The 26,011-nt window shown below is 38.7% G+C and overlaps 2 protein-coding genes across 2 annotated transcripts in view; one reads left to right on the top strand and one right to left on the bottom strand.

The window, feature by feature from the left end:
• The window catches only part of LOC142374382 (rho-related GTP-binding protein RhoN-like), a 38,814-nt gene extending 33,655 nt beyond the window's left edge, over positions 1–5,159 (bottom strand). The window contains exon 1 of the mRNA XM_075458037.1: positions 1,094–5,159. Within this exon, the coding sequence (XP_075314152.1) occupies positions 1,094–1,198 (105 nt within the window). The 5' untranslated portion in view covers positions 1,199–5,159. The remainder of the gene's footprint in view (positions 1–1,093) is intronic.
• Positions 4,542–24,584, top strand: LOC142374380 (synaptic vesicle membrane protein VAT-1 homolog). Its single transcript, XM_075458035.1, has 6 exons — positions 4,542–5,163; positions 17,496–17,703; positions 20,712–20,882; positions 21,028–21,117; positions 21,778–22,016; positions 24,152–24,584. Exons 1-6 carry the CDS (start codon positions 4,777–4,779, stop codon positions 24,341–24,343), a joined length of 1,287 nt encoding a protein of 428 aa, XP_075314150.1. The 5' UTR covers positions 4,542–4,776; the 3' UTR covers positions 24,344–24,584.
• The last annotated feature ends 1,427 nt before the right edge of the window (positions 24,585–26,011 follow it).

Raw genomic sequence — 26,011 nt, 5'->3', positions numbered from 1 at the left:
TCGACCTATTTCCAAATTCCAAAATTTAGGTCAAAAAGCTTTTTTCACTATCCTCAGACACCTCAAGAGTTTTGAGTAAAAAAACAACTAAGCACAGAAGAACCTCCAGTCAGTTGCATCTGTTTGTCCCTTAGAGTGTCATAAAGAACCCTTAATTTATTTTATTTTTCCAAAATAATATGTAAACGGATACACTCCATGTTGTGATTAGGATGCTGACAGGCATTGTCATCAACATACTAAAGGCAATGACAAAACTATACACACAGTTTTTATTAAAAAAAAACTGGATAGTCCTGTATTTAACAAGCTATTGAAACCTTCAAGTGTTATTGTTGTCCAAATTGTTCACAGCTTATTTGACTTTGTGTGTTTACTACCAATGAATACATTCATTGTGTTTAGCCATTCTTATAGGGGTTTTATCCTTGTAAGATTGTTACCTTCCCGAGGAATCCAGTTTGTGTCCTTTTTTTTCATGACTAAAATCCAGAGATAAATGCTCGTGTTTTCTGATAAAATTTAATCTACAGTCTTATTCACAACAATTAAACATTATAACCGCACGTTAGATTTGGTATGTCAGTGTAGAAACACATTGTAGTCAGACTGGGATGTCCCAATGTTGTCAGATCAGACCACTCCAGCACACTCCCGGATAAGCGCGAGATGCGTAAATGAGCACAAAGATGAGATTTCGGTGGCAACTTGACACTGACTGCTAATCTTATGATTTGTTACAGAATATTTGCTTTATCCTCTTATATAAACACCAACAGTGATCTGGTAAGATTAGGTGAATAATTTAGATAAGATCTCCAATAAGATTCCCACTAAGATATCTAAAAAAATCAGCTCTGGTCAGCATTTCAAGTTAAGAGATTTCGAGAAAAGAAGGGCAAAACATGTTAACAGATCATACAGAATACACACATAGGCAAATGCAAATATAACTACACATTAATAACTTTCCTTTTCTAAGTAAAAAAATGCAGGCTACATGGGGACTTTCCTGTGCTTTTTCTGGGATTTTACGCACACCAGCAGCAGCAGTCACCACGGATGCGTTTCTTTTTATTCAATGCAGCCTCACCTCTGGGTACGAGTCTTTGGCAAAAACCTGAAGGAGAGCCGTCTTTCCACATTGTGCATCACCGACAACCACAATCTTACAGCGGAGTAATCCCTTGCTCTCCATCGCGCCCCGAGTTATCACTGGATGGTTCTGAGCCGCTGCCTTATTGTCATTTATCACGCGGAGAGCAGATCGTCGGGTGAGCAGCTCTGAATGATCTGAAGGTTTTCCCCTGATCGGATGATGAATCAGTCCGGGTTTCAACTTCAGCTTCACTGTCTCTGTAGTTTCAGCGACATGCTCCGCGCAACGCTGCGTTCCTCTGCTGCTCCAGTCAAGTGAGGCAAGGCAATGAGACCTGTTAAGGTGACGTCACTGAACAGTATTTTCCTATTTGTTTTTAACAAAACAAAAGCGTGAAAAATCTCTATTCGCTACATTAGTTTGAACGAATGTCCACCACCCAGGGCCACTTCCACTGAAGTGCAAAATTGTTGTGGTTGTATTTCACTTTGGTTTGTCTTTGCATCCTTATTTCTACTTTATAAGCCCACTCTTCATAGGAATATATTGTGGTAAACTTTTATCTTCATCATCTGACAGACTTATCCACTATTACTTTGAAAACAAAAAACAAAATTGACAAACAAAATATGGTTTTGGTTTTAGTTTGGCCAAACTTTTGCCCAAATCTACTGGATCTGGACCTATTTGGGCTAAATCAGGCCAGTTATGGATTAGATCCAGGTCAGCTCGTTATAAGCATTTAGATCCTATATGTTTATTTCATTCATTCCAACTGACCCAAGCAAGCTGTAGGAGCACTACTTGTAAAGATACCAAAATTTGTATGGCTTTTTCATTCTAAATGAGAAAAATTGCTGTTTTTTCTTTCTCCCCCAATGAATTTATTCATTAGAAAATAAATAAAAGTGATGTTGGAGTCATTCTCAAGTCCTATAAGAGAGTAATAACAGCTCAGCAGCTGTTTCAGCAGGTATAGTAGTGTCACACAACCAGCCTACCACTAACTTGAAGGAAAATTCACTGCACTTCCTGTCGTCCTCTGACTCTGAGTCCGGCCGGTTTGACGCAGCTACCTGACAGTCCTGTCATTTCCTTCAAATGAATCAGTTTTTTACGTTGATATTGTTCCAGCCAACTTAAAATGAGTGGGGTCAGAAGTGAGCCCCCATTTAGGAAACCGAAAAATAATAAAATAAAATTTTGCATAAAGTTTAAATGAGGAATTAAGCGTCATGGTAGTATTTTTTCCATTGGAGATGCAAAATCACAAAAATGTACAAAATGTGCCTTTTGGACGGTTTGATTGTAAACTCTGGATGTCATTTTGCTGCGTTGTGAACTTTGTTGTGTTCGTAAATGGTAATGACAATAGAGATGTGACTGAGGGCATCTTGGCTTTTAGCGGGTGTTTTAGCTCCATCTTCTGGTAAACGAAGAAAGAAACAGCCCATTTCCAAAACTGTCTTAAACTGCACAGTAAAACTGTTGACTGTCTTCTTTTCTTTTGTTTGTTCCCCTCAGTACAGGTCCAGACTTTTCTTTAGGGAAGTAGATGTCACTAGCTCTGAATCATATTGTCTTTTCTGTACATGTCATGTAGCATTATATTAAATCTAGCCTTTATTGCTCTGTCATTCCAATTTTTTACAAGTTAGAAATATAAACAGACTGATAATAACTATATCCCCAGCAACTGCAGACACTAAAAATAGCATTTAACATTTTTGAGTAATCTCTGCTTTGCTCTGAGTTTAGGAAAACCTGTCTAACTATTTCTGGGGGAGAAAAGGGTAATGCCAGCAGCGATAAAGAAATATAAAACACGTCCCTACTATGAAATGCTTGCTTTAGAAATCATCTAAAAAGGGACTGGAGAAGAATACCAGTGAAAAGTCATCACTTACTGCACCACATTTATCCTCAGAACTGCACTCAGCACAGATGTTATCTTATGAGCTAACACCCTGCTTGTATCAGCTGCATCGTCATACATTATTTCTGTGCTGACTGATCTTTTTTTTTTCTTATTTACGCTTCTCTGACAATTCGTCTTGACTTGACTAAGGATAAAGAGAGTGAAATGGTAACTTCTGACCTTTTTGGTCTTTTAAAAAGGCACCTTGTTCTTTCTAACCACTTTCTGTCTTCCTCATTGAACCATTGCGGTGAGATGGGAAAGCAGGACAGCAGGACTGGATAGTGTAGTGGTAAGATTGCCGCCTTTCATGTGGGTGACCTGGGTTCAAATCCCCTGCCTACCGCTATGGATAAAAGCATCTGCAAAAAAAAAAAAAAAAAAAAAAAACAGCGTCTGTGAGTGGGATGACTCAACAAGTCATTGTGTGGACCTTTGTCTGTAAATCCACTTGAGTATATCTCAAGTGTCCAGCTGTTTCAAACAGAACCAAAAAAGGTCTGAAATGCATCAGGATTTGAGGACTCCTTTTGAATGAAACACATTTCTTGTCAATTGGTTTGTTTAATAAAACTTTTCTTCTTTTTTTTTTTGCCATAGAATTTGAAGCTTTAATTGTCATTAACCATTAGTAAAACGAATTTATGTACATCCATATCTACCAGATGTAACTCCGTAAAGCAGCAAGTGGGAGCTGCAGCATGAATGTTGCTTTCAGCTGTGACTTCGCCCTTCACCCTCCAGGACTCCAGTGTCCGGGCTTTGTAGCTCTCTGCCTCACATCCTTTTTGCCATCAAAACGGATCGGCCACTTTTTCGGGGCTGTGTCAAGTCAGTCATAAAGAAGCAGAAGGGCACGGGAAGTTAAAGTATGTTTACCAAAATACAAATCAACTAGTCAAATAAAAATCGCAAACTTCAGAGCTACAATTTCAGCCACCACCAATATGTTGTCTACGAAACGTGTCTGAAACGTGCTCACAGGCTGCACTGCTCATTTTACTTAACATGTTATGTCAATATGTGTATAAGTGTCCCCTGTAGGTGTCTGAGTCAGCAGCAGGTTGGGCACATGGAGTCATACTAACGGATTAAAGTGCTTCAGTATCAGACATTTTCTGTCATGTGTAGAATGTAGCTTGCTTATCCTACATATTTGTCTTTTAGTCTGTGTTTGTGGATGTTTTAAATTCACCAAGAAGTGCAAAACTGAACATACTTTCTAAATGAAAAACTACTTTGGCCCATAGACATAATGTAATGCTCATACAAAAAAAATAATGGAGCAGTTTACCCAATATTTATATCAGTAGGATGTGTTGGCATCTTGCTTTTAATAAGTTGAGTTTTAATGGGGTTCTTAATGACAATCGGGACAATCTAATCTGTGATTGTCAACTATATAATCGACTACCGAAACATAAACATGTGCATGTCTGAAAAAATCTGGACTTAAATTATTATATTGTGACATTCTCTACCGGAAATGCCCTCATTAAGGCGTTTCACTTGTTCTTTGCCACTTGTTGAGTAGTGCGAACACAGGAAACCACAGTGAGACGCTCAGTTTTAAGTAGGGCGAGACTGTGGACTGTAACGGGCATCTTATTTCAAATTTTTGTTTTTGCTCTCAACCAGAAATATCCGCAAATAACTGATTGTTTTTTTTTTTTGCCTTGAGGCTACAGACACGCCCTAAGCGGACAGAACTATTGATCTGAGCTGAAAATCTTGAGAGAGCACATCACAAGTGGTTATCATGTCTGGTGAAGAGGCTCCAACTCAGCAGGAAGAACCTGAGCAAGTGAAGAAGCCCGACGAACCTCCGCCAGCCGCTTCAGATGTGAAGCAGGAGTCCGGTGGCAGCAGCAGCCCTGCAGCCGAGGAGGAGCCGCTCTCCTGCCGCGCTCTGGTCCTGACGGGGTACGGGGGCTATGACAAGATCAAGCTGCAGGTGAAGACGCTGCAGAAGCCGCAGCTGAAGGCTGGAGAGGTCCTGGTGCGCGTCAAAGCGTGCGGGCTGAACTTCGCCGAGCTGCTTGGCAGACAGGGGCTGTACGAGCTGCTGCCCAACCCGCCTGTCACGATGGGAATGGAGGGCTCCGGGGTCGTTGAGGCACTCGGGGAGGATGTGAAGGACAGGAAAGTAAGTAGGAGGCCTGCCCAGTGCTTTCACACACCCACAAAATACCACCAGGTCACGTAGCTACAAAGGACAAACCAATCTCTTTTGAGATTACGGTGCAGCGATCAAGAAAAACTCCAAAATGAGAATCAGAGCCATAGCCTATCTCTTAACGGTTAGTTCAAGTTCCTGTCAGTCCTCTGAAACCGTGACAGAAGTTTAAAAATGTACCTCCAACATGCAAAAAGTGCCACTTTATGCACATTACATGCAGTTGGAGGTCCACTTTCTTGTGGATGTGCCGTTGACACTCACGTACACAAAGGCCGCATATGTGCATTATTCTTATCGGTTAATGTTAGGAAGCGCCTTCGTGTGAACAGCTGCGTGGGATGAAGCTCTCTTCTTGTTCCATTGTGGCTTTATGAAAGCTACCGGTGTTTGATGCGTCCTTGAAGGTTTTTTTTCCTCGCACAAGAGGACATCATTTGCCCTTTTTATTCTTTTTTTTTTTTTTTAATCATTGCTAAGAACTTTCCACTTATTGATTAAATTCATTGTCAGATCTGGCATCAGGAGTTGTAGAGCATACATTCTTACAAAACCTAATGCCATTGTGTGCACAGATTATCAGCTTTGTTTTGGTGATGTTGTGAGTGCTTGTGATTTTGGGTTCTTTGTTTTTAAGCCAACCTGTTCCCTGCAGGAACTACAGCATATTGCCCTCAGACGTGATGTCCAGGTCAATGGCTTTACTGCTTAAATACTGAACATTTTACAACGAAACATTAAAGATTAACCATAGTGACTTATATGAAATAACCCTCATGGCTGCATGTTGTAGCTTCTGCAAAGGCTCAGGTGTTTTCACTCATGGTTCTCATATTTTTGGTTGCACAGAAAGGAATCAAAGCACAACTTTTAGCTTCTGTTATTGTTTACCGTAAAATGGACCTTTTCCGTGTGGTCACACTGAATGCATATCGAAGGCAGAAAACACTTGCATTTCAATGGAGTAATCGGGTTCAGTAGGAGCATTATTAGCTTTCTATGCGAGTCACATAGCAAAAGATAACTTGCAGGCAGAGGTCTGAGACGAATGCTGATGTTTTTCTGATTATTTTTTTGATTTCCTGAGTATTGTTGTCATTCCGTTCACCCAAAAATATCTTGTAGAAGGCAGAAACTTAGAAATAGAAATTAGATTTGGGGGGGGTATTGAATAAAAATAAATTTTACTCCAGTTTTCTATTAGTCACAAAGCTATTCCACTGATTTTTAAAAAGATCTACTGGGAGATCTGTTCACAGCTCTGGTTTTTTAATTTATCTTCCCATCACCTTCCTCTAAAACATTTGGATTGTGTATTATCCTCAGGTTGTTGCAATATTATATTTCCTCATTTCATTTGGCAGAAATTATATGCACTAACTCCTTTTGCAAAACAACGTTTACACAGTTTTATTTGATTTATATTTATGTTATTTGTTTAATTTAAAACTCTAGGCCCAACCAAGTTCCTCTTCTTGGTCCTAATCCTCCTTTCTTTTTTTCTTGAGAGATCAGGACTAGTGGTTATTTAGACCTTCAACTTACTAACCTTACCTGCAAATAGAAAAAAGGAGGGGGAGGGCCAAAGGGAGCAATTAGACCTCGCCTAAACTGTGATACTTTAATTGATGTTGGTGAAGACAAAGGTGAAAAATATTTAGGCATTCGGTTTTCTTTGTTGGTAAGTCTCAATCTAGGGGCAGACCAGGTGCAAAACCAACAAAAAAAAAAAGAATGATGGTTATAAGATTCAGTGTGTAGGATTTAGGGATATCCAGTGGCCAAGTTGAAGATTGCAAGCGACCGAATTCCCACTTGTTTCACCCTCCTGTTTCCAGCTTGTAGAAGGTATTTTGGTGGCTCTCTGTCAACTGCATTACAGTAGAAACGTGGTGATGCTACATGGTGGACTCATTGAAGGAGTACCCATGTGTTTTCTGTTGATAGACACGCCTTGTTCTGAGGAATTGTTTTTCTTATGTGGTTCTGTCTCTGATTGAAAACTTGATTATGAATATTTATTATATTTCTGCCATTGGGTCACTCTAAATCCTTAACACTGGTACTTTTGAGGCAAATGTTAACATTTACCACGGTGCCCTCTGAGATCAGAGAGATGTGTAACGTGCCGCACAACATTTTTCATAATGACTTTTATACCTCGAATTATTGGTGGCTAGCATGTGTTGCTGTTTTACCAGCTGCTTGCATGGTTTGTCAAAGTAACATATAGTACAGGTTGAAGTTTCAACACATCCACCTAAAAGAATCTCCAAGGCAGAGTTAATCAGAGGTGATGACCCTGTCCTTTCTTTCCTTTCCTTGGCTCTGATCATGATTTTCTTCTTCTATAATAGTGAGCCTAGGGGGAGAAACAGACAGAAAAGGCAAAAAAAAAAAAAAACATCCTATCTCCATGGATTTTTAATTGCATGTGCACTCTGTGTGGTCACACTTTGGAGCTCTGGTGCCTCATTGAAAGGTTTCCTGAGTTATGCAGTCAAGTTTGCTTTACATAGATTACAACATTAAGATAAAGCCTTACTTCCTGTTTTTTGGAGCTTCACCATTGATTGGATCGACTGTTAAGGACATCTGATAAATCAAAACTGAAATTTATTGTCTTTTTTTTTTTTTAAGTTGATCACATGCTTAAAAAGTTACGTGCATAAATGTGCCTCCAACCTCACCCCTTCAGAGACTAAAGTAACATTTATTCAGTGGCCAGACTTCAAACTGATTTCAAACATAGACCTCAATGACAGAAGAAGATGAGGAGGTAGAAACACACACCACTGAGTGTATTCTGAAGGAGGAGTTTGAGAGATACCTCTAACCGGACAAAAATTTATAGCATGCAGCAGTAAGAGCCTGTAACATTGGGCTTTGTTATTAATCCTCTTTTGGTTAGAAATGTAGCTTGTGTCAGTACTTGACATAGTATATATTCAGTTTTGGTCTCTTGATATGTTTAACATTTGTGTTAGCAGCGCTGCTTCTTGTCCTTAGTGTCTGCATAGAATTTCCCTCCTCTTCCACCACTTACCACACTCTTAATCTCTTTCTTCCTGCCATCCTTCCCTCCATTTTCACAGCGGAGGATTCTTATAGAGGCAACAGTGCATTCCAACACCTCCTATTTGGAAGGAAGCAGCGAAACATAAAACACAGCAAAACCACAGTTGAAGCAATGCAGGAAGGGGTGTGAAATCCCAACAGTGATGAGTCCAAGGACATAAAATGTATGTACTGAAGATGTGAAGATTAAGAGTAAAATAGATGCAGTTGTAAGATGTTATGTTGAGTTTAGAGTAGGAATTTGGGTGGGCTTGGAGTGCAAGAGCACAGAGCAGCAGACAATAACACAAAGAATGCCAAAGGGTTTTTAGAGAGCAGCTAAGTGGGGTTAAAATACGGCTTGTCCAGATGAGGACTGCAGGGTGTGGTTGTTTCATAAGACACTTAGGAGTCAGACAGACTACATGTGTGATGCAGGATCCCCGACAGCTTGTCTTTCTAGGTTCCTCATCCAACATTAATTTGTTCAAATAAGTTAACAGTAGCACCTTAACTAAGTTTCTGGAAGATAGTGGCGACACTTTCTATTTGAAACTTTTCCAACAGGCTGCCTTGAAAGGGATAAATATGCCATCATTTCAACAAATAATATCATTAATCAGCTAAATGTTGAGGGAAGGAAACATTGCTGTATATTCACCTTTTTGATTGTTATGTGGTCAATTTAAAACAGGTACCTTTGGTCGTTGTAGAATTATACAACTTTACTTACATTTGTGTACATAAAAGTTTTTAATATTAGGAAGCTGTAATTCTAAAGTGTTTCTGTCTTTTACTACATGAGTCACAAGATTTCTCTCGAAGTAAGGTACTTTTACTTTTGATCCTTCAAGAAGATTATGCTATGATACTTGTATCATTGCGTTGTTTTATTTTGAAGTTTTGGAAAGATGTTGCTGAGGGACTGGATAGAATAGATAAATCAGAGCTTCCAGGAAAGTTGAAGCTGTGGTGTCTGCAGTTTGGATTGCTTCTTAGGTTGATGTGGCCACTGTCTGTGTATGAGATGCCATTATCTCTTGCAGAAAAAATGGAAAGATTAGTTAGTTTTTATATTAGGAAGTGGCTAGGTGTTCCTAGATGCTTAAGTACTGTGGCACTGTATGGGAAAGGCATACTCCAGCTCCCAGTATCTAGTCTAGTAGAGGAATTTAAATGTACTAAAGTTAGGACAGAGCTCCTGTTAGTTGGGAGTAAAGATGTGGTAGTTAGTAAGGTGGTTCCAAACCCAACCAAGGGGAGGAAGTGGAAAAACCAAGAATGGCAGCTCAGGAGGCAGAAGCAACTCTTGCAGACATGCAGAGATTGTGGGTAATGTGCAAATAGGCCGGGGAGGCTTGGGGCTTGGCCCAGGCAAACCGGTGTGGAGAAGAGCAGGTCCCAAGGAGAAGAGAAAGCTAGTTGTTGAGCAGATTCGTAGACAGGAGGAAATGTTAAGAGGTATAAAGGCAGTGGCTCAGGCTAAGCAGGGACGGTGGTTGAATTGGGAAGATGTAGAGAAGAAAAAGCTTTGTTGGAAAGAACTGTGGAGTATGGACGAAAGGAGTATTAGATTTTTGACAGGGGCAACATATGATGTATTGCCAACTCTCCAGAACCTAAAACTCTGGGTAAATGGAGACCCGTTATGTTTGTTATGTTCAGGTACTGCAACTCTAAGGCATATTTTGTCAGGTTGTAAGGTTAGTCTGTCACAAGGCCGGTATACATGGCGACATGACCAAGTATTAAGAAGCTTAGCTGCAGGTATTGAAGATAAACAAAGACAGGTAAACTTAGGAGGGTCTAAGGTGAAGAGAGTTGCAATTCAGTTTGTTCAAGAGGGGGAGGAAGTTAAAAAGACGATAAGGAGGCACGACAACTTGGAGGATGCTTGTGATTGGGAGATGCAGGTAGATTTAGGAAATAAGCTTGTTGTTCCCCAGGAGATAACCTCTACAAATCTAAGGCCTGATATAGTCTTGTGGTCTAGGAGTAGAATGAGAGTCTATTTCATAGAGCTGACTGTTCCTTGGGAGGAATTAGTAGCAGAAGCATATGAAAGGAAAAAGCTTAGGTATGTGGAGTTGGGGGCAGAAGCAGAACAGCAAGGATGGAAGGTTAGAATCTGTCCAGTGGAAGTAGGATGTAGAGGAGTTGTTGCAAAGTCTGTTCTCTCATTGTTGAGGGAGCTGGGTGTAAGTGGACAGAGTGTGAAGAAAATAGTGTTAGGGTAAACAGACTTTTGTTCAAGATATTTAAGTGGAGGGTGTGGCCCATGTGAGCCTTTAGAAACCAGGCGGCCATTTTGGGTGAGTTGGCTTTGAGTGAGTAGTATGGCTTTGTTTTTGCTGGCATTTTTAGTGATTATAGGACTGTTTAGGTGAGTTTGTCTGCTGAATCTGCTAGTGTGTCTTGTCCTGCCTCCACCTCTGGCACCCTCTATATTTTCATTAACCCCTACCTGAACCAGGGTTGGAATCCCATTCCTACTCATTTTTACCTCTTCTATTTCTACCTCCTACCTGAACCAGGGTTTTCTTGTGTTTACGTTAAATATTGGTACTTACAGTAATGTAAAAAAAACTACATCCTCTTTCTGGAATAAGGTTTTATAATTGAAGACGCAATATAGATCATCTGGGGCTACACGTATAAAAGACTGCTCAGCTTTCATCCTGATAAAAATCATAGTCGCAGAATCTGAAAATGTCATCCACCCTAACCTTATCCGCATGGATAAAACCATGACCACATTTAAACCAAATGCACCTTTACTTTACAAGTCCCAATGAATGTGAAAAAGTGCACATGCACAAGCCAGTGACTCCACTTGTAAAGTTCTGTTGCACACCCCTCCTGTCACAGATTGTCCAATCAACAATGTGTTGATGAATCCTGCTGCAAAGAGCAAGAGGAACTTCACAGTGTTGGGTTAGGATGAAGGACGTGAAGGAAACCTGTGCTGACAGCACATGAAGAGAAGTGTGGCTGATATTTTACATCCATCTTGCGCATAGTTAGCAGGATGCTACAGTAACACAGTGTGATGATGATTGTAGTCAGAAATTGTGAGGTGGAAACTAGGGGGTGTGGTACCAGGGAAACCCCACCACACCACAAGTCCATATTAGTCAAGTAAATTCAGAGAAAAGAAGAGATGGGAACAATCAGAGTCTGTCCAGTGTCTCCACAGCAGCAGACCTGCTGCATCTTAAGCCCTGACTGTGGAGGCAGTCTGGTCGGTTCCTTACAAACACTCACAGAGTCGCAGAACAAACATATTAATACTAGACTGACTGCTCGAGACTGCAGCGCCGCCTGTACACACTCAGGCTGTGTTAGTTTTTATACACACCAAACTGTGCATGAAATATAGCATATTGACCTTTTTGCAGATGCCCACATTTTATGCACAAGACCCTTCATCTTTATCAAGTCTTAGAAATAGATACATACAACCTGAGATGAACAACAACACATGACATAGCATGTCTTATAGCCTAAAGTTCATGTCAAGACACTGTCCTGATGCAAAAATCTCTTAAGTCACTTCAGTTCGTGTCAACTTTTCAGGAAATGAGCTCAGCTTTTCTTCAAGTGACTATTGTGCATTTTGTGTTGAGAAATTTGATCAAACCAAATGAGATTGGGTCATCTGAGGTTGAAGTTGAAAACATGTGGGGTAGCTAATAGAAACAATAAGGGGGTTTCAACACATAAGATGTGTTCATTTGGGACTGCCTTTATTGTCTTTGTGTGTACGTGTGTATGTGTCATTTGTCCAGTGTCATGGGTTGTGTGCAGCAGGAAGTTGGTGTGACTCACAGCTCTTAAAGCTGTTTTAAAAGGAAGCAGTGCAGCATTTATAATCAGATCGCACTTTTCCTGTGTCCTTCGCTGTTTTGGAAAGTTTTTTTTTTTTTTTCCCTAAACACTAATGATACTTCTCCACTGAGAAAAACAAAGATATCTTGTCTGGGCTTAAATGAACAGAAATACAGTGCACAGTGAAAATGAGTACACCCCTGTTGAAAAGTAACATTTTGAACAATATTTTAGTACACACACAAGTTATTCCCAAAACGTGCATAGAGTAAGTTTAATACAACATCTGTTGAGCTTACAACAGAAAAGAAAGATCAATAATATAACTTAAATGACCTATTTGTCCATTTTTGTGAAATTATGCTGGTGCAAAAGTGAGTACACCCCTATGTTAAACTCCCTGAGAATGGGCCGTGTTGGCCCGAAATGTCATGAAATGAAAAGGCATTAAAAGGGAGGTCATTGTTGTGCGTTTCATCCTTGCCTTACATTGAAATTTTACATTTTGAGTCTGCACCAGGCTAAAAGAGACGTGTGTGAGATTTGACTGAAATCCTATGGAGAGTATCATGATCTGCTTCAGTAGTCACAGTACATGTTGACAAGCATGTTTCTTTTGGTGAAATTCAGCTTCCTACTGTTGATGGCATCCATACAGCCCCAAACCATGTCACTCCCACTACTATGCTTGACTTTAAGCATGGGGCACTTTTCTTTGTACAAATCACTTTTTACCACCACACATGCTTGACACCATCAAAAGCAAATTTGTTTATCATTGTCTCATCAGAGACAAACAAACTAAGGATATGGATTGCTGGAACCATGTCCTGTGATCTGATGACACCAAGATGAACAAATTTGCTTTCGATGGTGTCAAGCCTGTGTGGTGGTAAAAAGTGATTTGTACAAAGAAAAGTGCCCCATGCTTAAAGTCAAGCATAGTAGTGGGAGTGACATGGTTTGGGGCTGTATGGATGCCATCAACAGTAGGAAGCTGAATTTCACCAAAAGAAACATGCTTGTCAACATGTACTGTGACTACTGAAGCAGATCATGATACTCTCCATAGGATTTCAGTCAAATCTCACACACGTCTCTTTTAGCCTGGTGCAGACTCAAAATGTAAAATTTCAATGTAAGGCAAGGATGAAACGCACAACGATGACCTCCCTTTTAATGCCTTTTCATTTCATGACATTTCGGGCCAACACGGCCCATTCTCAGGGAGTTTAACATAGGGGTGTACTCACTTTTGCACCAGCATAATTTCACAAAAATGGACAAATATGTCATTTAAGTTATATTATTGACCTTTCTTTTCTGTTGTAAGCTGAACAGATGTATTAAACTTACTCTATGCACGTTTTGGGAATAACTTGTGTGTGTATTAAAATATTGTTCAAAATGTTACTTTTCAACAGGGGTGTACTCATTTTCACTGTGCACTGTAAATCATGCCCAGCAAGCTTTCAATCAATAATGTTACAAGAAAGAAAAGGCAAACGGAGTTAAAAAACACAGTGCTTCATTCCTAAAATGTAGTTTAATAAATAGAGAAGTGTGTGTGTGTGTGTGTGTGTGTGTGTGTGTGTGTGTGTGTGTAAGTTTAAACTTTTTTGTTTGAGCTTTGAGCTTTTTTGAGACTGAGAAACTCCATTTTTATTTCAGTCATTTAAAAAAGTTTTTGGTATTATCATCCCATATTTCACAGGGTATTGTTTCTGTGTCCCACGATGATGATGATAATTTAGCTGTGAAAAATTTGCCAGTCAAAACATTTTGAAGATAACAACTGTGTCTTTGAAAACAAATTCCAGTAGGGGAACCAGCAGACCATATAAAACTACTGAATTTGCAGGATGTACAACCCAAAAAAAAATCCTAAAAAAGCTTAGCCTGGGAATTCCCATGCTGCTTTGCGCGCGATTTCATTCACACTGCAAAGGCAGCCTGGAAACCAACGCCCTTATTTTTGTCTGAGTTAGGGAACCAATCACAAAACGGCAGCAAGACGATGACGACGTCTATGCGCGACACCGAAGCTTGTAGAGTGTTCATCCAACATGGCAGCGGACACAACGTTACCGTTCGATGCAGCCTTAGAAAGTGTTTTAATTAGCTTAGAACGCAAGTTTACTTTTAAAAAAGAGCAACGTTTGGCGTTGAAAGATTTCATTGCCTTCTTCCTCGTCGAATTTCTGTCACTCTACATACGTCATCTGGTATAAGTGATACAATTGGCTATGAATCGCGCGCAAAGCAGCATGGAAAGAACCAGACGCCATTTGATAGACATTCGTAGCGCCCAATAAACGGCTCTAGGCATTCGTAAACCACACCTCAAATACGAGAAAATGCACACCTAGTTCCCAGACCACCATCTCATCGAGATGTGGACGCGTCAGCCAGGCTAAAAAAAGCTGGGATGCTGTGTAAAATCTAAATGAAGCAGAAAGCAATATTTTGCAGATCTCATGAACCAATATTTTATTCAGACTAGAACACAAAAAACATGTTAAAAATGAATGCGAGACTCTTCTACTACGAAGCCATGCTGTTGTAATAGATGCAGAATGTGGTTTAGCTTTGTCTTGCTGAAATATGCAAGGCCTTCCCTGAAAAAAGACATCATCAAGATGGGATCATTTGTATGCCTTTCAGCATTGATTGTGCCTTTTCAGATGTGCAAGTTGCCAGTTCCATGGGCACTAATACACCCTCATACCATCAGAGATGCAGGCTTCTGAACTGAGCGCTTATCACAAGCAAGATGGTCACTCCCCTCTTAAAGCCGGAGGATGCGGCGATGATGTTTTTCAGAAAGAAATTAAATTCGGTATTTGTCTAATCACAAAACATTTTTCATGTAGCCCCTGTCCATTTTAAATGAGCTTTGCCCCAGGCAGCTTTTCTGGATCATGTTCACATATGGCTATCCACAAAATGTAGCTTTAAAGATCTGTATTCACTCATAATAATTTTTGCAGGGGTTCCTATTTCCAGAATCATGCCTGTTTTTAATGCAGTGATGTCTAAAGGCTCAAAAATCAAAGGCATTCAATACTGACTTTCAGCCATGTCCCACAAAGATGTCTTCAAAATCATATTTGTATGATATTATGTACTGTTAAACCTGGAGTATTTTACAATTGTATGTTGATTAGCATTATTCCTCATAAATTGCTGCCCAATTTGTAGAGAGTTTTTTGCAGATTGCTGAACCTCCACCCATCTTAACTTCTGAGAGGCTTAGCCTCTCTAAGGTGCTCTTTTTATACCTAATTATTTTACTGGCCTGATGCCAATTACCCTAATTGGTTGCAACATTCATTTTAGCTTTTAGTGTTTACTACCTATTACCGTTCCAGCCTTTTTTTGTTGCCCTGGTCCCAACTTTTTAAAACCAAGTTGCTGCCATCAAATTCAAGATGGGCAAATATTTTTTGTGAAATAGTAAAATGTCTCACCATTAACATTTGTTGTGAATATAATATTGATTTATTTGATTCATAAATCGTTGTGTTCTGTTTTTATTAACATTTTCCACAGCATCCAAATATTTTGGGTTGGTGGATTAAGAGTCTATGGTCAGAATAGATTTAAACTACTTCACTGAAGAAGATCACAATGCAGCTTGATATAAAGTTGATTGAGCAGCTTTGTTGGAAAGTCCAGTGTTGGAGTCCAAGTCAAATTTGGTGTCGGTACATGACTTTGAGATTTGATCTCACTTCCTGTTTGGCTGGACCTCCTCAGCACTTAAACAGTGCTGGAAAATAGTCTTGCCTTCTTGTTGCACTGCCTTTCCACAAGGCAAAAAAAAAAGACTTTTTCTATTTCTATATCAGTCACAGTTATCTTTGCAGCTATAAGTGTGTGGTTCAACAACTGCTCCCTTATGAGACTCTTTGAATTATTTTGGTGGAATAGATGGGCAAATAGACAGCAAAGTCCCTGCTAATATATTCAGCCAAAGAACCAAACACGCTTTCCTTTCTGCACCCATCATATCTTCATCAAAACATGCCATTTTCAGTATTTCAACTGCAACTCAATGTTTGTTGTTTTCTTGAGCAAATTGAATTGGAAACGCAGAGCTTGTGGAGAGATCAGAGCTGCCAATTTCTAGGTTTAACTAGTGGTAAGCACACTGTCTGGCTGGCGAACAGCAAATGGTTTTGAAAACATGATCTTAAGACTGTAATTGCCAATTTTGGTGCAGATTTGAAAAAAATATGCAGTTTTATTTATTTTTTTCCCCTGGAAATCCAGTATTGTGGGAAAATGTAACGTTTGAATTAACATAGTGGATTGCCTCAAACTTATGTAAAGATCCAAGGGATATAGTGGTATCTTATTCTGAAATGTCAGATGAGGATTTTAAAGAATAGACATAGCCGCCCCCCCCGCCCCCCTCCAAATTTAGTCCATTGGGGATGTTTGTACTGTTTTAGTGCTGCCATAGAAACTCAATATAGGAAGTTTTCAGCAGATTGACCACTGAAGAAAATATTTGAGTTGCAGCCCTGATTTCATTCTTCCCAATTAATGAATAGACTTTTTTTGCCAAACACTACACGATCCCCTATTCTGTATAGGATTCTGATAGTTCCTGGAACTCCTTGAAAATAGCTTCACACTGATATAGATGTAAAACCTGCTTCTATTTTGTTGAGCTGAGCAGTGTTGTAATAAAAGACTCTCTTGTGATTCAACATCAAAGACGAATCATATGACTTCCGTCTGGCTTGACCTCAATTTACTACTCATTTACTACTGTACATGTGTAAGAGGAGGAAACAGGTTTTACAAGAGAATGAATTGAGCTTATAAAAAAAATCATGCTCTCTTTTTATGGCTTTTTCACTGCTTATATGTGGGTGGTTACCAGGATTACAAAAATACAATATCCCCTCACTTCAGGTGGTATTTAGCCTACACAGAATCATTTATTTGAGATTTATTCCCTCTATTACAGTGAATTAAATTGTCACGTTATACACGTTTCCGTTTTCCTCTGGAACACTGTCAAAGTTCTCTCTTGTTTTAAGAATTAACTTAACAGAAGTTGTTTTAGCCAGGAATCAAGTGTATTTTGTAAGACTTTAAAACTGTAAAACTTTTTCCAGTATCATGAAAACCACAAAGAAGATTGCATTTACCCTATCATACTGGATCGAGGAAAGAAGTATCACTGTTAAGTCTGCATGGATATTGACCCTTTATCTTTGATTTGGGTGAACTGACCAGTTAAGTTGTCCATGATACGGTGATTTCAGGAACTTGACACACATTTTGAATTTAGATAAGTATCTCTCAAAAACTTAAAGCAGCCTACAAGAACAGTTTGAAAGCCACACGTCATCAGACTAACCAGCTTTTTCATCTTCTCCTTCTCCATGTTGCTCTCTCAGGTGGGAGATCGTGTTATAGTGATGAGCCGCAGCGGCATGTGGCAGGAAGTGGTCGTTGTGCCTGCTGAGAGCACCTTCCCCATGCCCGAGGAGATGAGTTTTGAGGAAGCTGCTGCTCTTCCAATCAACTACATGACGGCCTACATGATGCTGTTTGAGATGGCCAATCTCAGACCGGGCAAAAGTGTTCTTATTCACATGGCTGCAGGTAAGAAACAAGCACACAGTACATTCTGAAAATCTTTGTTTATAATTTCAAATGCTTGAATCATTTCCCAGTTTAGTCAATAAAATTAGCAGTCCTTGATAGAAACATTGGATCGTATGAAAATATGACTATATTCAACTCCTATTGCTCAGTACAGGGTTTCAGACACGGTCCATCACTCACTAAATGTACATTTGTCTTCCAAGTGTCCTTTCCACACATACAATCACCCTAAACATTCTAAAAATTATTCATAAGTGACCAAAAAAAGATGTATTGATGAACCTGATAGGCAAAGCAAACTCATTAATATTTTTTAGGCTTAATCTGTTAACAGACAGCACAAAGCCAGAAATGCTCACATCAATGGACAATACAATTTCATTTTATTACTGATCGTCTCATTTCCTGCAGTTCATCCGGCGCTTCTTCCTTCTTATGCCACCTCAGTCACAGATTTTAACATCTCTGACATGGCTACTTGAAAAAAGAAAGCCAAATTATCTACAATATGCTTACTTGACAATTTATGAATAATACTCTAATCTCATCATATTTTTATTTGAAATACTTTCTCATTTTCTTATTTTGTATCCCCCTAGTGTCTTTTCTTTTTTCAATTCCCTAATGTCAAATTTATGTCTTTATGTTTCTACTTTTGTTAATACAAAATCAAAAAATTTTCATTTGTGTCTTTTATGTTTTATAGATCGGATTAGATAATTGAAAAAGAGCACTGGTTTCATTTAGGGATTCTAGAAGCTGTAAAATGCTTTTAGAAAAAATATGTGTCCTCAAGCTTGTGGAACAAGAAATATGTCTCCCCAATGAGTTAATTTGTCTGGCATAATGAGCATTTCTTCCAGTCTCCTGGGCAAAATGTGAGGAATCATACAGCTTTTTCACTCCAGGCCTCTAATCACTTCTCTAAATGCAGCCACATTTCTGTGTTGAGACATTATCAACCTGGAGACCAAAGGTCAGAGGTGAGGACGTAGTGTGTGTAAATTGGGTTCTGTGGTCTCAGAGCAGCTTATTCATAAAATGGCTATCTGGATCATTATCAGACATGGTTGCTTTGGCAACACATGATATTTCACACAAGCAGATATTCCTCATTTACTACACAGGGTAGCATGTGTTTAAAACAAGTCCTTCGTAGTTTTACAGTTGTCATTGTTGGGTGATACTATTGGAAATTAATCTTTATATATTAGATTTAACTAATTACTCACATGTACAAAATTCACAATAGTTTATTCTGTAAAATAAGAACCATAAATGGATGAATAATCCCAAGTTTCTCCTGAATTAACATTCACAACATACAGTCAAAGTGGAGATATACATGAACTGTTGTGCTAAAAGGTCATCTGACTGCAGAGCCAAACCGATGTTAACTGTTTATAGTTTATAAAAACAAGAACTAGAAATTATATTATTTTTATTGATTGCTATTTGCATCAAAAGACTTCTCCATGTTCATAGGCGAAATTAGCCATTGATATTGAAATTAGCTGACGATGGTAATATTTTATAATCAAAACAATTTGTTGTTGATGCTGTTTTCTGAGTTGCTTTTCCCCACATCTGAGCTTTTTCTTATTACAGTTACAAAGAAATTGAATTGAATAGTTAAACTGTGCCATCAGCTGCTGGGGAACAAGAAGTTTTGATTGTTTTGTCAGTAGCCTATGCTCAGGTTAAAAATTAAAACTGACTTTCCCCTTATAATTTCAGCTTAATATGAAAACCTCTGAGTTGATGTACACAGGTCAGTTTTTGGCAGCATCTCAGCCTCCACCATCATGGTCTGTTGACTTTCAACATCCCACCCCTTGAAGGTCACTCACTCACCAGTTTTGAGTAGGTGGATGGTTCTCAGCTGACCTGTTTGAATCAGCCACATGATGCCAAGGTGAAGAAAAGGGCAGGAAGGATCTCTGAACATGCACACCCCGGGCCGCCTACTGAATGATACCAGATCAGAAAGCTCTGCCTTCTACTCAAGCTCATGTAGAAGCCATGGAAGGATCACATTTCCAACCTCTGAATGTAATGTCACTGCTGCCACTGGGGTAGTTGCATGTCATTCTTTAAATCCAATTTCTTAAGTATCTTAAGTAATGTAAGAGTTTTAACCCCTAGTATATATGCTATAATTAATCTCTATCAGTCCAACAAAAAATGATGCTAACAGTAGGCATAATTGACATCCTAGTTTAGAATCTTTGCAGCTGTTGAACTGAAGCTCAGCAGCTCTGAACAATGCTTGGCAGCACTGCACAAATATCACTGTTAGGAGGTGATGTTGTCCTAAGTGATGAAATGGATTTCAAACACCGTCTGTCCTCTGAACAAAATTGTTTTTGTAAATTCCTTCAGGTTGGTGTGCATCAGATACCCGTTACATTTTGTAACAGCAAAACCAAAACTGCAGACTACACAACACCACGCACAACCCAGCAACAAAAATAAAAATGCTTCTTTATTTCACAGAAATGAAAGCATATCATTTCAGAAAACAAAAGCTATGGCGTCTCTATAATCACAACGCTATCACAGTACAACAAAGCAGGAAGCACAACAACATTTCACAAGAAAATGTTTGTTGTGTTCTTTACAAAGTTCTGCTTTGGTTGTGTGTTTTTGGCTTAGGATAGTGTCTTGTGAAATGCTTTGTCTTTCTTTGTGTATTTGTAAATATGTGATTTTTGTGGTATGTGTCTAACTTCTCCTTTGTGGTTTGTACAATATGAAAATGTTGGCAAGAGAATCTGAATCTATAAATTAATTTATATATGAGAAGTTTTTTCTAATTTGGATGCATTTGATATATTTCTGTGGAGGTTTAAAATGCACACTGTGCAACCAGTTGGGTTGTTTATGAGCAAACTGCTGACTCTTTCTGACCACACAGAGGTTGAAGCAGCTCCTTTGCTGAATGTGAAACACCTGCTGCTACTGCTACAAATCTTATGTCTTTGTTGCTGCGTGCAAATCTGCAGGCGGTGTGGGTATTGCTGCTACCCAGCTGTGTCAAACTGTGCAGGATGTGACCATCTTTGGCACTGCATCAGCCTCAAAACACGAAATCATCGTCCAAGGCGGGGTAACTCACCCCATCGACTACCGCACCAAAGATTATGTGTCTGAAATCCGCAAAATCAGCCCAAACGGTGAGGGGGGGGGGGGTTTACAATCTTACTACTACTCCTCACTTAATGCTTAGTTTTGTCTTTCTTAATTGTCATGTTATTAATTATTCTTTATGTTAATTTTTCTGTTTCATTCATTCCTTTTTCTTATTCTTTCTCTTTACAGGAGTCAATATCGTCCTCGACCCACTTGGTGGTTCGGATACCCAGAAAGGCTTTAGTTTACTGAAACCAATGGGCATGCTTATAGCCTTTGGTAAGACGCAACATTTGAACTTTTACAAATATGCATTTGTTAAATATTTTGATTTTTTTTTTTTTTTAATTTTCAAGCTTCATTATCCTTAAGTTAGTTTGTATCTGAAGTTTGTATCTGAAATAGATATTTTTTAAAAATTTAGATAATAATAGATCATTTTTAGAAACGACTACATTTTCAATAATTACATTCTTCACCAAGTTATGGCAAGAATTTATGGTTTGTGATCACAAAGTCAGCATCTTGTTTTATACTAGCCCAGTCTCACCCATTCAGATGGAATGATTCAGTTACAAAAGACTTTGTGAGGTGTTTTTGCAAACGTTAAACTGTCTACTAAAAGCTTTTATTTCTGAACTTCTGAAGCATGAATTAAGAATTGCATAAAAGGTCAAACTTTGGTCTTTTATCACAAATGATTAATTTAGCTCATATTTCCGTCAGTAGGCAATATAGCTCTTTGTGTTTGGTCTTGTTTCCTTAAAAATTATGAATCAACATACAAATGATTTTGGGATAGGTCTGAATGGGTTGAATAATGAAGATTTCATCAACACTGATAGATAAAGAAAATACAATAAGAGGATAGCAACCGCACTGTGACATTCGTCTCTGCCCGCTTTTTAATCCACTGTCTTCTATTTTCTGTCATTCCAGGTGCAGCTAATTGTGTGACAGGCCAGAAGAAGAACTTCTTGGCCGTGGCAAAGACCTGGTACAACCAGCTCTCTCTCAACACCGTGAAACTGATGCAGACCAACAAGGCTATCTCTGGCTTCCATCTGGGCTACGTCCCCGTTGATGAGCTCTTCACCAGCACTATGTTCAAGCTGCTGGAGCTCTACAAGCAGGGAAAGATCAAGCCTCGCATTGACTCCTGCTATCACTTTGAGGAGGTAAGATTTATCATAGCATTATTTTATCTAATTGCTCGTTATAGGAGCAGTTTGCATGATTTAGTGGCATCTAGTGGTGAAATGACAGTTTGCAACCAACTAGGATATGCCCCATATCCCCTCTTCTTTTAAGAAAAAATACAATAAAGAATAAGAACTTGAAAGGTACATTTTTTTTTTCCTAAAGTAGTGTCATCTGTGTACATGTAAAATATGCTTCATTCAATAACAATTTTTTTACAAATCATTTGCGACTTATCAGTGAAAAAAGATGCCCCCTTTGCCCACCACCGTTTCTGCTATGTAAATTACACATGCTGGACAGCCGTCTCAGCCCCACATCAGTGTGTGCTCACACACTCTGGCATCATGAATTTAGCTGAGTGACAACACTGTCGTTGTTCTGTGATGCCAGCTTACCCCTTACACGTGTGGCCTATTTTGCCCCTGTTACCTCCTCAATTGCTGGCTCATAAACATATAAGTCGTGGATCAACCTTGACCCCACACCTTTGATAACTGTGGAATTATTTTTTCTTTTTTTAAATTTTCCAGATCTGAATAAGTATGGAACACAAAAAAAAAAATCAGAAAATGTTTGTTTCCCTTTTTGTTTTTCTTCCTTCTTTTTAAAAAAAAATCAAACAGGCGTTCAGCTCAGCTAAATTTTTATCACTTTTTGAGAAGGGGGCTTAGGCGACTTTGATGCCTCTCTTTTCAGCTTTGTTTTATCACCTGCAAAACGGCTCTGTGGCTCTTTTCAGCTGTAACTATCAAGGATATTTGGGTGTTTTGTAGGTTTAAAGCACACAAATCATAAAAAGTTAACTCAGGAAATGTGCCTATTCAGTTTTCTTGCTGACAGCTGGAGGATAAAACCTGAAGCACTCTTGTTTTTACAATGAATGTGAAATTGTCCATATATAGTTAGTTAGCAGCCAACATTTGCACCTTGTTTTTGTGCAGATTAGGTAAACATGATGTAGCATTTAACTACTGAGCTATCTCAGAGGCTGTTTTGAGCCAGGCTAGTTGGCTCCTCAATTCCAGTCTTTGTTTAGCTAAGCTAATCAGTTAATGGCCATTTAATTGGTACACTCAGAGTAGTCAAAGATATAAAATAAAGGTACATCCACTTTGTGAGTAAAAACAGCAGCTAAATTAAGGCTCCTTCATCATCTCATCTAAAGACAACTGTTCCTTGTGTTTTCCTCCTTTTCATCAATGGTGCGAAGTAGGAACCTCTATCAGATAACACGGCACCTTACAGCTGTTGCTAGGTGACACGCTAAATTGTTGCCGTGGCATCACTACAAGAGGGATTAACTGTCTTTAACTGAGTTATCCTGGCTGGTTTCAACAAATAGGCAAGACTCTGGCTGTGTTTGCAAGCAGGAAACGGACTGGAAAAGATAGGTGGTCCAGATGCTCATGGCAGAAATCCATGGCTTCCATTAAGCGTCATCCTCAGTTGACTGTAATTAAGTATTCATCATAATAACACAGCAACATTGGTCTGAAATTACTCCTATGTTGAGATACCAAAAATTAAAATCATGTTTATTCTTGGATTTGACACCAAATCAAACAAAGAAAGACGCAATATGCACAAGGCTACAAAAGAGAGAAGACTTTATAATTAAATTGGTTAAAGAAGGAAATCATTTGTGTTTACACTATTCCTCTCAGCTCTCTCAGCTCTTTTAGCTTATTGTTTTATTTCATCTTATTTGATTATTTTTTGGGGTTCACTCTTGTCAACATAAAAGATGAAACAAACCACGGCAACACATATATAAACATTTTAAAATGCATGGCAGATATACAGCTAGATGCTTCCCTTAGAAATTTGTCCACACAAAAACTGACTAAATACTTGATTTACTCAAATCAGTTGGACACAAAAGCTTAGATCGGTTCCAACAGTGCCCATTTTCTGCTCCGTACGTAAACTATAAGCCGAACTAAAATCATGACGTAAATATGTGTCAGTGTTGTTCGCCACTTGTTTTAACTGATTTTGAGAAGCAAAAAAATGTCTATCAGGTAAAGTTTAATTCAGACATCACTCAGTCAGTTTTTGTTGCTGCTGCAAGAGTTCAAAAATAACTTTTGACCCTCTTGTCCTTTCTCAGGTGGCTGAGGCCATGAAGCGCATGCATGACCGCCAAAATATTGGCAAAGTTATTCTTCTTCCTGACCCTAAGAAGAGGGAAGAAAAGCCAGAGTCTGATGCTGAGGCGGGAGGAATTGTGGAACAAAATGAAGCTGCTGTCAGCGAGAAGAAAGAGGAGGCCACAGAGGAAGTTAAAGCAGAAAAGGATTGAGTAAGAGTGTTTACTTCAATGGTGTTTTCAAGCACTTGCTCAACAGTTGTTTTTTTTCTAAGGGTTTAAGCAAAGAAAAAAAGGAGAGCCAAAGAAAGAAAGATGCCATGAATTGTCAGTATTTTTTAAGTGTTTGATGTTTTGTTGTGCAATATGTCAGTAGTGCAGTGTCTTTGTTGGGAACACTTGTTTTTTTTTTTGTTTTTTTTTCAAATAAAGTTCACTGTGTGCTGATACATTATCTATTGTACTATGTGTTGTGTTGAGAGACAGTAAGGGGACACAGCTTAACTCAATAACAGCTTTGTCATCTGTAATGACAACTAGACAGGGACGGTCTGTGTCAAACTAAAATCTGGCTTGTGACTTTAAAATAAAAAAACTGAACAGTGCTGACTGCAGACCATAGCCGTGTCTAAGCATCACTATCAAGTATAGAAAGTGCCAACAGCACGGCTTTAAATATGAATGACAACTTCACATTACAGCCTACCCACTGTGCACTACTTTTTATCGGTGCTATACACAACAAACCCAAAATTTTGGAAAACAAAACATTTTCAAGAACACAGAAAGGGGAAACACAAAATGTTTTAGAAAAAATAGAACAACAGCAACTGCAACATAACTCTAGGAAACACAACTAGAATTTCAGAAACCATTACAGAAAACACAGCACGATACAAAAAAACCTGCAAATTTCCACCGCAACGAAACCAGAAAAACGTAAAACATTTTTGAAAACTAAAGATAAAAAAAAAAAAACAGCATTTCACAAACTTAAAGCTGTGTTTTTTCTTGAAGTTTGTAGTTTTTATGTATTTTGTGTAATGTTATTTTTGTTGGATTTTCTATAATTTAGGTGTGGTTTTGTGTTTTGTTGTTGTGCTTTGCCCCCCAGGGCTGCCTCATAAAAGTATGTACTTCAAAATACTGCAGCACACAAGAGGGCGGTTATAGGATATTTCCCTTCCAGTGATATGGACAACACAAATAACTGAAAAAAAGATGGCAACAACCATTTTGATAGAAGTTGAGAGCCTCAAAAGTCTTTATGTCAGTGCAAAGGTCAATATTTTAAGGTCAAAATGTCAATATTTTGATTAAAATATTCATAACTTTTACATTTAAAAAAATGTAGTTGTACTTTCTATGTTTTACTCCATTGTCCCTTTTTCTAACTTTTCTCATCTTCATGTAATTTAGGGAGCCAATAAAAGGTGCCTTTTTGCATTCTCCGCATATGGATTCAACCACACTTCTTGCTTACATTTCATAAAATGTGTTAAAGTATAAGTCCAATCTGGCAGTAAAACACAGACATGTTATCTCAAGGAGTAATTCCCGATTACTTTAGAAAGAATATATCTTTTAGTCATGCAGCCTGATTTGGTCTGTTAAGTGTAACGGTAGTGATAATCTACTTTAATGGATGTGCCACTGAAGTGTCTGTGTGACGATCACACAAAGTTTTTAATTTCGGTTCCTCTCCTGTGAATGTTGTTCCACAGGTTTGGACTCTTTTTGTCTGTTTAAGGAAAGCCAAAGTCATTTTATTATTGTTTTGAAACTTTTGTAGTTTCCTCACTTAATTGTGCCAAATTCAAAGGCAGCTTTCGCCACTGCCATCGAGCCAACTCCGAAAAACAAATAGCGGGATTTCCCTAC

Source organism: Odontesthes bonariensis, chromosome 23 (assembly GCF_027942865.1).
Source record: "Odontesthes bonariensis isolate fOdoBon6 chromosome 23, fOdoBon6.hap1, whole genome shotgun sequence".
Lineage (NCBI taxonomy): Eukaryota > Metazoa > Chordata > Actinopteri > Atheriniformes > Atherinopsidae > Odontesthes > Odontesthes bonariensis.
This window is presented reverse-complemented; position numbering and strand designations above follow the sequence as displayed.